This window comes from Pararge aegeria, chromosome 20 (genome assembly GCF_905163445.1).
Source record: "Pararge aegeria chromosome 20, ilParAegt1.1, whole genome shotgun sequence".
NCBI lineage: Eukaryota > Metazoa > Arthropoda > Insecta > Lepidoptera > Nymphalidae > Pararge > Pararge aegeria.
Window position 1 is genome coordinate 1,926,892 of NC_053199.1, and position 14,467 is coordinate 1,941,358.

The 14,467-nt window shown below is 36.7% G+C and overlaps 2 protein-coding genes across 2 annotated transcripts; one reads left to right on the forward strand and one right to left on the reverse strand.

The window, feature by feature from the left end:
• Nucleotides 1-3,394: 3,394 nt before the first annotated feature.
• LOC120632805 lies at nucleotides 3,395-7,986 on the reverse strand. Its single transcript, XM_039902817.1, has 3 exons — nucleotides 7,896-7,986; nucleotides 4,156-4,285; nucleotides 3,395-3,521 (listed from the first exon to the last, which is right to left on the reverse strand). The coding sequence occupies exons 1-3, from the start codon at nucleotides 7,976-7,978 to the stop codon at nucleotides 3,420-3,422; spliced, it is 315 nt and encodes a 104-aa protein (XP_039758751.1). The 5' UTR covers nucleotides 7,979-7,986; the 3' UTR covers nucleotides 3,395-3,419.
• A 701-nt stretch (nucleotides 7,987-8,687) lies between these two features.
• On the forward strand, nucleotides 8,688-14,467 carry LOC120632512 (GTPase HRas). Its single transcript, XM_039902330.1, has 2 exons — nucleotides 8,688-9,314; nucleotides 11,795-14,467. Exons 1-2 carry the CDS (start codon nucleotides 8,919-8,921, stop codon nucleotides 11,972-11,974), a joined length of 576 nt encoding a protein of 191 aa, XP_039758264.1. The 5' UTR covers nucleotides 8,688-8,918; the 3' UTR covers nucleotides 11,975-14,467.

Here is a 14,467-nt window from a genome sequence, read left to right on the forward strand (position 1 = left end):
GAGCCGCAGGCGAGAGTAGACGTGTGACAGTTGGTCGTGAGCATTGCGAGCCAGTGACTGGGGGACGCTATTAGCAGATCCTACACGGCTGTCAAAATTATATGAGGAAATCAAGAAATTGTTAAATTAGACTTCCAAAATCTAATATCTATGATAATGTTGAGAATAGAGACTTCCCAATTTTAATTTCTAATGCATTAAGTAAAGAGCTTGTAAACAGACATTTTTATTTTCTTTTTTAGAAGATTATACAACCCATTAGTGCCCGTATCTGCATGGGAACCCCGAACATAATTTCGTTTACAAAATATGTATATCCTTATCACCATTACTCAGCTCTTAATAATAATTGTAAACCAGCTTTTGTTATGAATCGTTGAGCATGACTTTGCAAAATGTTTAACCTACCCAAAACAACATAATTTACGAAAATAATCTAAACAAAAAACATTAATTGATATTTAGGATAATGCCCTGTGGAGGGACGCGAGGGCATCCAGTTAAATTGGATGCCGATCCATTAATGTATTTCTGTAGGTATATCCGCTTGTCAAAAGCCATCTGCTATTGGGTAGGTATTAATGCCAATTCTGGTGTGCGTACATAATTCCCTAAGCTAAACTAAATTTTAAGCGGTTATAGCCTAGTGGGCAGCGGCGTGAACTTAATACAAGCGCTAAAGCACTGCCTACCCTAAAACTTTGTTATTACTCGTATAGGAGGATGGAGGATGGAGGATATTTTGCTTTATGCCTACCCTGGTCGAAAGCGCCACTGCTAGTGGGTAAGGCTTCAGCTTCCCTTTCAGGGAACCGAGTTCGAGGCCTAGCATGCACCTCTAAGTTTTCGGAGCTATGTGCGTTTTTATATAAGTAAGCCAGGTGGACTACGGCCTGAGCCCTTATCATTCTGAGAGTTTTATAAATTTAAAATGCATATAAAAAATTTCAAACAGGATTTGAACCTGCTACTCTCTGGCAATCGCGGCCTGAGCGCTTTCTCCAATTAAGGGACGGCTCTCCTACCGTCGATGCCGAAATTAGTATATGCCTTTCGCATCAGTTTTATAGCAACTGTAGCGTGAGCTAGTCGGAAACGTTGCAGTTTCGATCTACTTTTTCAAAGGTCTATATTACAATGAGACACGTTTGAAACAAGAGATGCCATATTGCTTTTTCATAATATTTTTTTATATGCATTTTAAATTTACAAACTTGATAATTCCTCCAAGTGTAAGTAAAAACACTAATAAAAATTAAAAAAAAAAAAAACTGAGTTATTGATGACAATGATGATGAAACTAAATTGAAACTACTAAAAATAGCGGCAACCTTTTTCAGGGAATAAGTACAGTGTAAAAAGGACAGCAATACTTGAAGACCATTTAATTAAGAGATTTGTTCACGACCGAAATTTCATTTTATTATAGAAATAACTATATTTAAATTTTATTATATATATATATATATATATATTATAGTTATATATTTTATTTATATATTTGTATAATTTTCTAATCCTTTTCTATTTTTGGTGTAGGTATATAAATAATCTCCCACACCATGTCAGTAACACTTGTGACATTGTACTGTTTGCAGATGATACATCTTTAATTTTCAAGACTGACAGAAATAAAGACAATTCTGACAATGTAAGCCGTGCTATGTCGCATGTCTCTCACTGGTTTACTGAAAATAAAAACTTCTCAATTCAATGCTTCTTACGAGACGTTCTTCTGGTGAGTGAAAGAGACGGTAATCATTCAAAGCGAGACAGCAACTTTCCAATTAAAAAGCCATAATTCGTCAAGGCGAGATAGCAATATTACGGAGATTAGAATAAACAGAGCATTATATTATACTAGATGTGCCCTGCAGCTTCGCCCGCGTTAATTACGGGACGCAGCGTAGGTACTGCTACAAAAACTACACCTCCCTGAATAAATCAAATACTAAACGTAAAGTTTTCCCACTCGTACTGGTATGTATGGGCAACTATGATGTTAAGTACAGATAGTATTTCAACCCGCTATTTGAAACCTTTAATCACGTAAACATTGCTAAAAGCACACCGGCCCGCGAACCTATTCCCGTTTTACATGATTTCCTATAACAAATGTCTGCAAATAGTCGTAGTATGACCTCAAATCGTGCGAAGTTTCATTTGAATTCATGCAGTAGATTTTCATTCGCAGAAAAGCAAATAAACAGACGTACATTTTTGGGTTCAGTATCGGTTATAGAGAGCCCTCCAAAAAAAATTAAGAATATCTTCAGAATTTGACCCATTTTATCAACAGTTTTATTATTAGGTATAAATAAAAATCCGTACAATTTCTTAATGGTTCAAAATTACAAGCCGATAAGGATCGAAGAATGTACTCTCCGTATAGATACCAAATCTTGTACCAATAATAGAGTTGTCGAAAAAGATGTATGAGGATTATTAAACCAGGCCCCTAGACAAGGTACTCCGATTCCCACTTATCTTTTTAGTTAATTCGCCAAACATTTAACTTCGGTGAAAGATGTAGGGAAAAAATGCATAATCACTACATTTCAGACAAAAAAGGCAATGACCAGTTGTTACAGGAAAGATTTATTATCTATCAGGTCTTTAGTCATCAATGACCGCGATAAATATTACTAATACGAAAAAGTAGAAACAGGATAACCGAAGTGTGAAAATTCTCTTGTTTTCTAAGCATTACAAACAACAAAGTTCACTGCTGTACCTACTTTACGACGGGTAAATAATACTATATTTAACTACAACTTACGTAACGTTAACAAAATAAATATATTATGTGAAGTGTTAACTTATCATACTTATTGTTTAAATGACTTTTGCATGCCACTTCGTCGACACGGATTTCCCGGGATAAAAATTAGCACAATGTAAGAACTCTATGTAAGAAAACAACCAAGTCACGTAACTAATTAGTGGACCTCCCTGATGCAGTGTTGATCGCAGTGGCCCTATAACTCGTAATTAATCGATCAATCCGGGCAAATTGGGATTTAAAAATTTCTGTATTTTCTTTGGTCTGGTCTGGCCCACTAGTACTTACTAGTTACCACCATTCCGTCAAAGACGTGCCGCCAAGCGATTTTGCGTTTCGGTACGATGCTTGCGAAGAAACCGATTAGGGGTAGGGATTTATTACAGCTGCCATAACTATCAACGTAGGTACTTCTTGCTTTGCACACTTGAGATTTTGTTTTCTTTTTAGTTTTCCTAATCTTAAGGTTGCCAGGCAGAGATCGCTTCTTAGCGATAAGGCTGCCTGCTTCTGTTTGCTACTATTAGAAGAATCTGCCTTTTTCATCAACATGTTGTGGAGTACATATAAATTAATAAATGGGCGTGTTTTTGGTAATACATTTAATTCTCGATTACGCAAAAATAATAGTAATTATCTATGGATCAGGTGGTGCATAAGAAAGTCCAATGTTCTTGAGCTCACAGTCCTCTTGCATGAAATCTTTCAATAAGTGTTTCTTCAGCGCTGTACGTCGCACCTGAAACAAACTTTTAACATAATTATTTCTTCATCATCATCATCGTTTCAACCAATTGCGTCCACTGCTGGACATAAGTCTTTTGTAGGGAGTTCCAGAATACACCGTCCTGAGCATTATTGTTTATTTCTAATTTCTTAATGGCCACAGGTCTCCTCTGTCATAGGATGAACGCTCCAGAAACCTACCCTTTCCGCCTTTTTCGGAAGTGAAAACTTCTTTAGCCACGTAAAGCTACTTATTTTTGGTAGAAGAAAAAAGATAGGCGATGGTTTTCCACTCCCACATCCGGCTGGCAATTTGCTTGGTACGTCAATGAATAGAATTATTCTATTGGATAGAAGCAGGGGTTACTTAGCGAAATTCCAAGGTATATTAAGCGCTCTTATCAATTATTCATTGTAAAGTCAACATCTCCTGAGGATGCTCCGGTGACGGACCGAAGATCTGTTCGGCGTGGAGTATGAAGATTAAATAAATTATAAATTGCACCGTACAGATTGTCCTGCATTTCGCGGAGTATAGCAAATTAAGCTTACTTTTTCATTTATCAATGAATACTGTAAAAAAAACTTTTCGCGGTAGAACTAAAAGCTAAGCTAAAGCTATGTGGAGACAAAAAACCGGTACTTACAGCGAGAGTCTGCAGCTTGGCCTGCCTGAGCTCCTCCCGTATGAACATCATCTCGGGGCGAAGGTCGCGATGTGCTTGCGGGTCTATGTCGACCTTCAGCTTGGGGTCTATGCCTGCGAGTTGCTGGTCACTGTAAGTTGGAATTCACCACTCTATATGGACACATGTGGACATAAATGGTGATAGCCCAGTGGCTAAGGCTTCAGGTTCACTTTCGGAGTGACGAAGTTTGATCCCCGGCACCTCTAACTTTTCACAGTTATGTGCGTTTCTATTTCAGAAGTTTGAAATATCACTTGCTTTAACGGTGAAGGAAAACATCGTGAGGAAACCTGCATGCCTGAGAGTCCTCCATAACGTTCTAAAATGTGTGTGAAGTCTACACTTGGGCAACGTGGTGAACTATGACCTAAAATCTCGTCTACAGCGTTTATGTACCAGCGAAAACGGTATTCTAAAGGTATTTGCTGCCAGATTCGACTGCCCTATACTGTGCCACTGTGTGAGAGTAGCAATCTGGCGAGTGTTATTTTGTTTATTTTTTTATTTATTTTTATTATTTAAACTAATCAATACTAACTTAGTGGTTAAAGAAAAATTGTAACTAATATACTAACAATCTATGGATGCAAACGTCTGAATTAAATGATTATTATTATTATAAACCCGACTAATTCTAAGAAGCGACCCGTGCTCTTTAGTTGGCCGCCAATGGGTTGATGAGGGGCGCATGCGCATATAGCAACATGACGCTCAAAGCATTGCAGGCCTCATAAGTGACTATGAGCCTTCAACGAGAGCTACCAGTATCTATATATCTCTACGTGATCAAATCAGAAACGAGGAGATCCGTAGGTTACCGACATAACTCAGCGAGTGCCGAAGCTGAAGTGGCAATAGGCAGGGCACATTGCTCGGATTCCCACGGCCATTGATGGGATCCTAAAGTACTGGAATGGTGATCTCCCGCCGGGAACCGCAGCGTAGGTCGGCCCCAACGAGGTGGACAGACGACATCAAGTGGGTTGCTAGGAGCCGGGGAAAACAAGCGGCCCAGGACCGTGGTTTTTGGAACTCCCCATAAAGGACATATGTCCAGCAGCGGACGTCAATTGGATGAATTGATGATGATGACTATTATTTAGTTACGCAACATAAATACGCAATATAGTCGAATCAGCAATATGTCTCTTTACGAGGCAGTCTAAAAGAAGACAACAAGTCAGTATAAGCAGAATTGGTTTCTGTCTGGTGGTCTGGCTCAAGAATAAGCGAATTGCCGAAAGACCTTTTGTCCGCGTCGCAGCAATAAGTCGAAGCCAGAAATTGTACTCTTGGAGTTATAAAATAATAAATTAACTAATTCGAGTACTTGTGTTGTGTGTTTTTTATCTCTACCAAATGCTAGAATATCGACAAGAATGCAATAATACGTAATAATGTAATTTGGGAAATGAAGAGAGTGTCACCTGAAAGAAGTACTCTACTCGTGACAATCCCCTTGTGTATATTCAGAGGTACTACAAATTCCATTATTTTACGCACTGGTGTGGAAATACGTAAAGAAATAATTTAGATTCTGGTATATATTCTATTAAACATACCACTGTAATGTCGTGGTAAAAAGTGACAAATAGTGAAAAAAAAACAGGGTAGTTAGTTTATGTGATGACTTACTGAACTGAGACATGGTCGTTAACTATGGGCCTCATAAGAAGGCTCAGAGTAACTCAGCGGGCGATGGAGAGAGCTATGCTAGGAGTATCTCTACGTGATCAAATCAGAAATGAGGAGATCCGTAGAAGAACTAGAGTTACCGAAATAGCTCAGCTAGTCGCGAAACTGAAGTGGCAATGGGCAGGGCACATAGCTCGGAGAACCGATGGACGTTGGGGTCTTAAGGTATGGCGACCCCGCACCGGTAAACGCAGCGTAGGTCGGCCCCCAACGAGGTGGACGAATGACATCAGGCGAGTCGCTGGGGGCCGTTGGAGGCAAGCCCTGGACCGTGTATTTTGGAACTCCCTACAAAAGACCTATGTCCAGCAGTGGACGTCGATTGGTTGACATGATGATGACGATGATTTAGTTTGTCTTATATAGTAACAATGGCTGGGATTGTATATACATTCCATCACTTATGTGAAAATCACGTAAATATATTAACTAAGTATCGTTTTACGTGCTCACACAGTTTCCTGAGAAAATGAATGTATACTTTTTGGATGGATACATTTTGTCCCAGCGCGGGTAGCATGATTAGGAGAAAATTATCTTCTCTCACAGCTTCATAAGTGGCAATAATCTCCAAATAATATATGTACATATAATAATAAACAAGAAGAAACTTCTTCTATGTAATGTTCCCTTTAGTAGGTGGTCACGTTAGTTATATCCCCTGTCTGGGGATATAATTTTGTCTATTGCCACTGCAGTGCTGCAGAGCTAGCGCAGGAACATGATAGGGTTTTAATATGACTGCCATACTTTTGGTAAGTCATTGTTAAACGTACCACCAGGTAAAATTGCAGTCAAGGGCTCACGTGTAAAGTAAAAGAAAATAATAGCACTGATATCCATCTTATCTATTGTTTGTTATTATTATTACTTGATATGTTTTAAGTACACTTATTTAGATAACAAAAATATATAAGTACAAATAGGTTTTTCAGATGTAGATAAGTCAACTAAAATATAAAACTAAAATGACTTCAGGATAACGGTGGGTAAAAGTTTTTGACTAATGAAATTTTTGAACCGTAAATACCCTTAGTCAACCCTATAAAACTAACTGAAAGTGTTGGGTGCGATAGTAATAGCCTAAAGATAGGCCAAGAAGCCGTCAGAACCCAGTTATAATATCGACACTAATGTTTGCACGTAGCAAAACTAAAAAACACGCTTGGTATAAAAAACCAAACTAATATTTTTAGTTTAGTTTTTTTATTATAGCAAAATTAATCGGTTAACCTTTCATGTTAAGAATTCGGCTAAGGATACAAGTTGGAAATTAAAATTAGTTCCTGCCTTATCAACAATAGATTAAAATTATATTAATAAACAAAAATCTTATTTTGCAATTTTAAAAATGGATTAATCTTAAGAAATTAATATTAACAAAGTTTGAACGAAATCACACTGTTTGAAGAGGGTAAGTCACATTACGTACAGTAAGGAAAATTACGAGTAAGTCCAAAGGATTCGGTTACAAATATACAGACAGGTGAAGCTAATATAAAGCGTCTAAAAAGAGTTGTGCCTCGTTTAAGGTACATGAGGCTCGACTCTTTTTACACGCTTTCTACCTATTCGATCAGATCGTAAAAAAATAAGTTCTAGGTTAGACTGTGCATAATAATCATAAAAATCGATTTGTTTATTGTAGACCTATGTGTGGCTCAATCAATGCACCGATCTTGATGAAAGCTTTGAAGATAGGCATATGATGAAGTATCTTTCTTTGATACTTTTTCCCGGAAAATCCCGAAGCTGGGTAACTTTCCCGAGCAATATAAAATTGAAGCCTTTGTTATCTACTCACGGCTTAACAGCTAAACCGATCTTAGCGAATTTTATTTTACTTTATCTTAGAGTTAGCTTGCTTAATGGAGACGGGCATTGGTAAATTTCACCCTGGGAAATCAAATGGTTTCCACAGGAATTTAAGAAACCTAAAATAAAGTCGCAAGCACTACATTAGAACCTCTGATCTTCACAGCTGATTTTAAAAGTTTTCTTACAAACGCGCTCCTACGTCTGCTTCTAATATACCAGCTTCTTCTAATGTTTCTGGTTCACCCTCGTCATCTTTCTCTAAAGACATTTTTAAGAATTAAAAATATAATTGTCGAATTGTTATAATCAAAATAACACAAAATGTTAAATACAATTTCCTTCGAATAATCCAGATTTTAAAATAACTGACAGCTTTGTTTTTAAATCTATATTGAAGATATTATATGTAATTTTGAAGTTAGTTTTGAAGTCTACTTATAGATAGGTCTTGGCAGAGTAACATATTAAATCAATTTAGTAACATGATACCTAGAAACGTATCAATGTCAGTACGTATTAAACGTATCTTAGTAGAGCTTGTGTAAGAGCTCATTGAGTATGTAATATTGTAGAATGTACCTATGCTCTGAACAAGGAAATAACGTATCATGTAAATAAAAAGTAATCAAATGCCGCGCCTAATTTCCTCCAATTCCGTGCTTTTTATTCTAAATTCTGCTGATCAACGACCTCTCATCTGAACCTACATTAAAGTCTGTAGCGCCATCTTCATTCTATAAAGTGAATTAGTCTGTCTGCTCTATGTATGTCGAGTATAGTCTATGGTCGAAGTGTTAGTGCCGTTTCCAGCATTTTAAAACAAAAACGATACAAATTACAAACAAATCCATCGGAAAAAACTGACACATGTTTATTTTTATAGGGTTTCTGTACATTTTTTCCCCAACATTTTTACATTTACGTCATGTGCGAATTCACAAGTCAAATGTGACTTCTGACTTTAGTCTGTGGAAAAAGGGTGAGTGAACTGGCTCATTGTTATTTATTGCATTTGACTCTAATAATACATTAATTAGCCGTTTTACTGGTACAGTGAGTGCAATAACATACATTACGAGTCGTGACAGCCATGCCGATGTGAGTAATATCGAAGGTGTGGCGCGGCGCTCAGGGCGTTGTTTGAGTGTAGATTCTTAGTGCAAGTGACGTTTGTGTTACGAAAAATATTGCTCTTCACCCGCCGCAAGATGACCGAGTACAAATTAGTGGTGGTAGGGGCCGGTGGCGTGGGTAAATCCGCATTGACTATACAGCTTATACAGAACCATTTCGTAGACGAATACGACCCCACCATCGAGGACTCATATAGGAAGCAGGTGGTGATCGATGGCGAGACTTGCCTGCTGGACATCTTGGACACGGCTGGCCAAGAGGAGTACTCAGCCATGAGAGACCAGTATATGCGCACGGGGGAAGGCTTCCTCCTTGTGTTTGCAGTGAATAGTGCAAAGAGTTTCGAAGATATCGGCTCCTATAGGGAACAGATCAAGAGGGTGAAGGACGCGGAAGAAGTGCCGATGGTACTTGTAGGCAACAAGTGTGATCTCCAAGCTTGGGCTGTGGACATGACACAGGCAAGAGAGGTATAGTTTTTAATTGGTGTTATTTCTTCAAAACTAGGACCAGTAACATCAATTTCTACAGCCAGGTCCATGAAACGATTCTAAATTTACTCTAATAAACAACAAAAAGCCCAATAACCTGTATTAGAGTAGCATGGTGGGTCTATGCTCTTAAATCCTTTCTTATGCTCAGCAATGGTAAATTAATAAGCTTATTATAATGGAACAAAGTATGACTTTATTTATGATTAATAACTTGAGCAGATTATTAGACTACCTTTAGGGCAAATATTCCCTAATGCTATAGGCTCATTTTCATTCTCATCTTATCTAAAACAAAAAGGATAAGAAAATGGTAGCTTGTGGCACAAGTGTCAGCCGGCCAGTACTGCTACAAGGACAGGAGACGTTTTTTCCCTGGGGGACAGAAGAATTATCTTTTCCCACAGCTTTATCAACTCTCTGAGCATTGTCACACAAGTGGAGGCAATTTTGAAATAATAAAGGGGGGAGAAACTTCTCCTATTCCCTGTTAATTTGATTCCTGGACCTGCCTATCCATTGCTGGTCATTAGGACTAACACCTGATTAATATACTTAGACTAAAAGTTGTACATCAACTTAATTATATTCCTCATCTTTAGAATAACAGCACTAGTTCCAGATGTTCCCTGATCATCATTACCATCTGATAAAAAGTCCCTAACAAAGTCAGCTGAGTATTCTCTTTGTGATTATCAATACACAAGTGTAAAGAATGTGTTGAAACACATTTTATTATGTCAAGGTTACTTTACAAATAATGAATTTCTTAATGACAAGGTTGCTTATAAGCAAAAAACACTATATTAAATTGTTTTGTGCTTACATGTCTTGTTATGTAAACCATCTTTTCATTGCCTTTTAGTTTTAAACACATACATTCCTATAGAAAACCTATATACCTAAAAACCAAATGTAAACAAACAAATGACAGGTCATGTTAGGTTAGGTTGTTTTAGTATTTTATTTTCGTTGAAATTTTTACAGAAGTCTAGGGTTAAAATTTACTGTAATTTTTGCAGAAGATAAAACTGTTCACTAAGGAAACAGCCTGGCATTTGTTTGTTTACATTTATTTGGCTGATAAATTGACTACTCTTTATATTATTGGTTTTATTATTATTTTTCCTACTTTAAAAAATACTTTACACATATGAAAAAAAATTCATATGTGAACTATTCTTTATTGACTTAAGCCAAAAACAATAGAGAATAAAATAATGATTTGTCTTAAACTAAATAAAAGTTTATTTTGGAAATGATTAACCATTTGAAGTTCTTGTGCTGTACAGAGAAAAATCTGTCTTCTAGTTAAATGATGGTGGCTTAGAGGCTTATTATTTTATTTATTAACTTCAAGTTTTTTAAGCCATCATAAAGTGATATATATAAATAAATGTGCTCATATATGCCATTTTTTCCCCCAAGTGCTCAAACAAGATTAATACAATCAAAAATAGTAAAAAATTTATATGAATGACTCAGACCATTAACAGTTATCATTATCATGATGAGAGGACAGTTAGTCATGTCTATCCACATTTTTATCTCCTGATTTAAACTACACACAAAGTTTGCAATGACTAATTCTATTGGATTGGGTTAGAAAAAATATATAACACTAACTCTTGTCTGCGAATTTGTCAATAAAATGTTCTGTGCCCATAGGAATCATTTAGTTACCTACCATAAAAAGCATTGTATGTTCTTTCATGATACATATATTATATTATAATTAACCTTTGCAGTCCACCAATATGCACTGGGCCAGCGTGGTGGACTACAGCCCAAACCCTTCTCACTGTGGGAGGAGACCCATGCCGTGTAGTGGGCCGGTGTTGGGTTGATATGATGATGATGAAAAACCTTTACAGTTTGTTATTGGCTTTTTAATTGGTCCAGGAATGTTACACTGGTGCTGTTCTTGGATTAAAGTATCCTTTGCCAATCTCCAGGATGCAAGCTTAGGGCTTTGCCGGCTAAGCATAAGAAAACTGCTGATGAAGGGTTCTTACATTGCTTTTATTATTATTGGTCTTCTTGTAGCACAATTATGTGTCTGAAATCCCGTTTAGTTTTATGAAACACAGCCCACTTGTATATTTATTTTAAAGCAATTAACATAAGGAAATCATCGTAAGATGTTCTCAAAGGTGTATAAAGTCTACCATTCTGGCTTGACCCCGGTGCCTAAACCTGTCTCACCTCTGATAGAAGACCCTTGCCCTGAAGTGTGCCAGTAATGGTTGGATAATGGTGACAGTGACCATGTTTAATGTGTTATCCCTTCTCAGTCACGCTTTACTTGTGCTGTGCATCACTTAGCATCATACGTCATTGGTAGGAGAGAGTAAATAAAATCTGGATAGTTTAAATAAGTCCCTTATGTATTGTAAACTGTATGGTTCCAGCAACTTAAAAAAGAAATGTATTAATTGGAAAATTGTGTACATTTCCAGGTAGCGCGAAGCTACGGTGTTCCCTTCGTAGAAACTTCAGCCAAAACCCGGATGGGGGTGGACGACGCGTTCTACACTCTAGTGCGAGAAATACGCAAGGACAAGGAGAGCCGCGGCAAGAGGTACAGGAGAGGGAAAAAACTCGGCTCCCAGCGCACATTTAAGTGTACGCTTATATAAGTTAAGCCAACTTACAAATAACAAGGCGCCACGTTATTGTAAAGCGCACCTCAAATATTAAGTGAGATTAAGCACATGGTGGATTTCCATTTTTAGACAAAAAGCATTCTGGGTGCAGATTTTCCAAAAGCATGCCAATACAAAATGCATTCCTGGTGTAGGAGATTTCCAAAAAGCATGTTAATATAAGAGACACTGGTGCAGGAGATTTCCAAAAAGCATGCCATAAACCCGGTAAACCGTTTTCATTGGTCGGTAGACCTACTAAAAACCTACATACCAATAAAAAGGCTTCCTTATGACGCGTGCACACAAAAAGATGTTTGTTCGCGACGGTCTCGCCTCCTACGATCAATTCTATGGCTTTGTATAATAGTAGGCGCACAGATACAATAAGTACCCGTCATAAGATTTCTTGAAAGATAAGAATATTTAGTAGAAGCATACCTAGTCTACAACTCGACTAGGTATGTCTCTCACTTTAAAATGTGAATGCTTGTTCGCATACAAATCCGTATGAGATTCGAAAGCTCGCAACGGTAGAATCGTTTTTGAAAATCGAAACAGTATAACGTCATAGTAAATTTGACCTAGTACCCCATAATTTAAAGTCGTGCGTTCTGTAATATTGAATTGTTTTAATAACGCGCGGAGAAATTTAACTTTGAAACAAGCTGTATTTAGTAAAGCTTACTGTTACGTTACAAGTATAACCAATGGATTGTTATAATGACATTTATTGACCAGAACTTAATATTTAAGGTGCGTTTAAAGTTTAATAGGCGTTTGTTTATTTGGGGGTATGTTTTAATGAACATCGTTTTATGTTTTTTGCGACAGGAGTTTTACTCTGTAGCTATTATGTTCAAGGTTCGTTATGTACAAAATATAAGGTAGGGGCCAAAATACATCTGACCGTTAGTTGATTTTCCAAGCATAAATTACGCGGCATTTTTACTGCCAAATTTAAGGTTGTTAATGAGCGGATCGAGGATATATACATATCTGGACCTTTAATATAAATTCAGTTGGATACAAGCAGATGTGTATTTTATTTACAAAATGCGCAATCTGAGAACTGTCCGATCCAGATGCTAGCAATCTGTAACCTTCGTATAAGTATTCCACTCTTACAATCGTGGAGCCCTTTTTGAATATCGAATTGTATAGTATATTGGACCTATTTGAGATCGTTTTAGAGTCACCAATCCAGCTAGCTTAGCCCAGAAAAAAATGGGGACTTGAGCTTTAACAATGTTAACTATTTCCAGTTTAGTCTGGAGATACAGTGTTTGAAACAAGCTTGCAAATCTAATATAAGGCTACTGAAATTCGGATTCTACACTTAACGTCTTAATGATTTTAGGTCAAATTTGTACACTGAGATTACTATATCGAATTATGTTTACTAACTACAACCCGGGTGTTACAAACGTAAATACCGTTAGATGTGTTTCGGCCCTTAAATCAAAAAGTAAAGGCAATTTTTTTGATCGTATCTTCGTGGAATCACACACACACACTGCCTAAAACAAAAGATAATAGGCAGGCCATCGACCATGAGTTATGCATAAGATAGTAAATAATAATACATAATTTTACTTAAATAAACAAGAAACAAAGCAATATATAAATAACTGATGCAGATGCTGTTGATAAAAAGTAGTTAATCAATTTCTACTCTGGTTTAAAGTATTGAAAATAAATAAAATGATGTTAAAACCAAGTCCATGAATTGCACCTATACTGTAGATTCAAAAAATATATGTATATTCTATCATGTGGCTGCGCGCTATCCGCAAAGCGTATACTTTCTATTAGTACTTACAATCTTAACATACCTCACATAAAATGCATTTTGAATTACTTTAAAACAATTACTCGCGCCCAAGAGCTACATCTGTGAACGCTGTAATAAATGCCCCCCAAATACAGTCATTGACAATAATATTGGTGTCTGATGACAATGTTGACTTCTCTATTACTCAATTAAATCTATTAAATATCGGGTTCATGTATTAAATTACATACAATATTAATAATGTTGCTGCTTTGCTAAGTAGATGTCTCGCGAACAATCCCCGAACATAAAAAGTATCCGTATCGAGGACGTAACCTATCTCCGTTTTAAATTTCGTCAAATTTGATACAATGGTTGAGCCGAACATAGGTGACAAACAAACGAAAAGACGCACTTTCGCATACATAATATTTGTATGGATTAGTATAGATTACGTCACTAATTGTTTTAGCTATCTTATCAGCAATATTAAAACTAAGCAAATTACCAAGATCTGATTGGGCTCAAAACACGTGGGGTACTTCAACGTGACATCACTATGCATGCCTACAAATACTTGTAAATGAATTCAGATAATCAGATAGTATAATAATAAATATTATAATACATAATTACCGCATTATCTTTTGTTATCTCCATTTATTTTCGAATTTCCAGTTCATAAATAATTGTAAAAATAATTCGTGAAAAAA

What these genes read in the sequence shown, in the direction of transcription:
- LOC120632512 (XM_039902330.1), top strand. Translation starts at nt 8,919, where the DNA reads ATGACCGAGTACAAATTAGTGGTGGTAGGGGCCGGTGGCGTGGGTAAA. An exon ending in ACATGACACAGGCAAGAGAG is followed by an intron (nt 9,315 to 11,794) that starts GTATAGTTTTTA and finishes GTACATTTCCAG; the next exon opens with GTAGCGCGAAGCTACGGTGT.
- LOC120632805 (XM_039902817.1), bottom strand. Translation starts at nt 7,978, where the DNA reads ATGTCTTTAGAGAAAGATGACGAGGGTGAACCAGAAACATTAGAAGAA. An exon ending in GCAGACGTAGGAGCGCGTTT is followed by an intron (nt 4,286 to 7,895) that starts GTAAGAAAACTT and finishes TCCAACTTACAG; the next exon opens with TGACCAGCAACTCGCAGGCA. An exon ending in CCAAGCTGCAGACTCTCGCT is followed by an intron (nt 3,522 to 4,155) that starts GTAAGTACCGGT and finishes AGTTTGTTTCAG; the next exon opens with GTGCGACGTACAGCGCTGAA.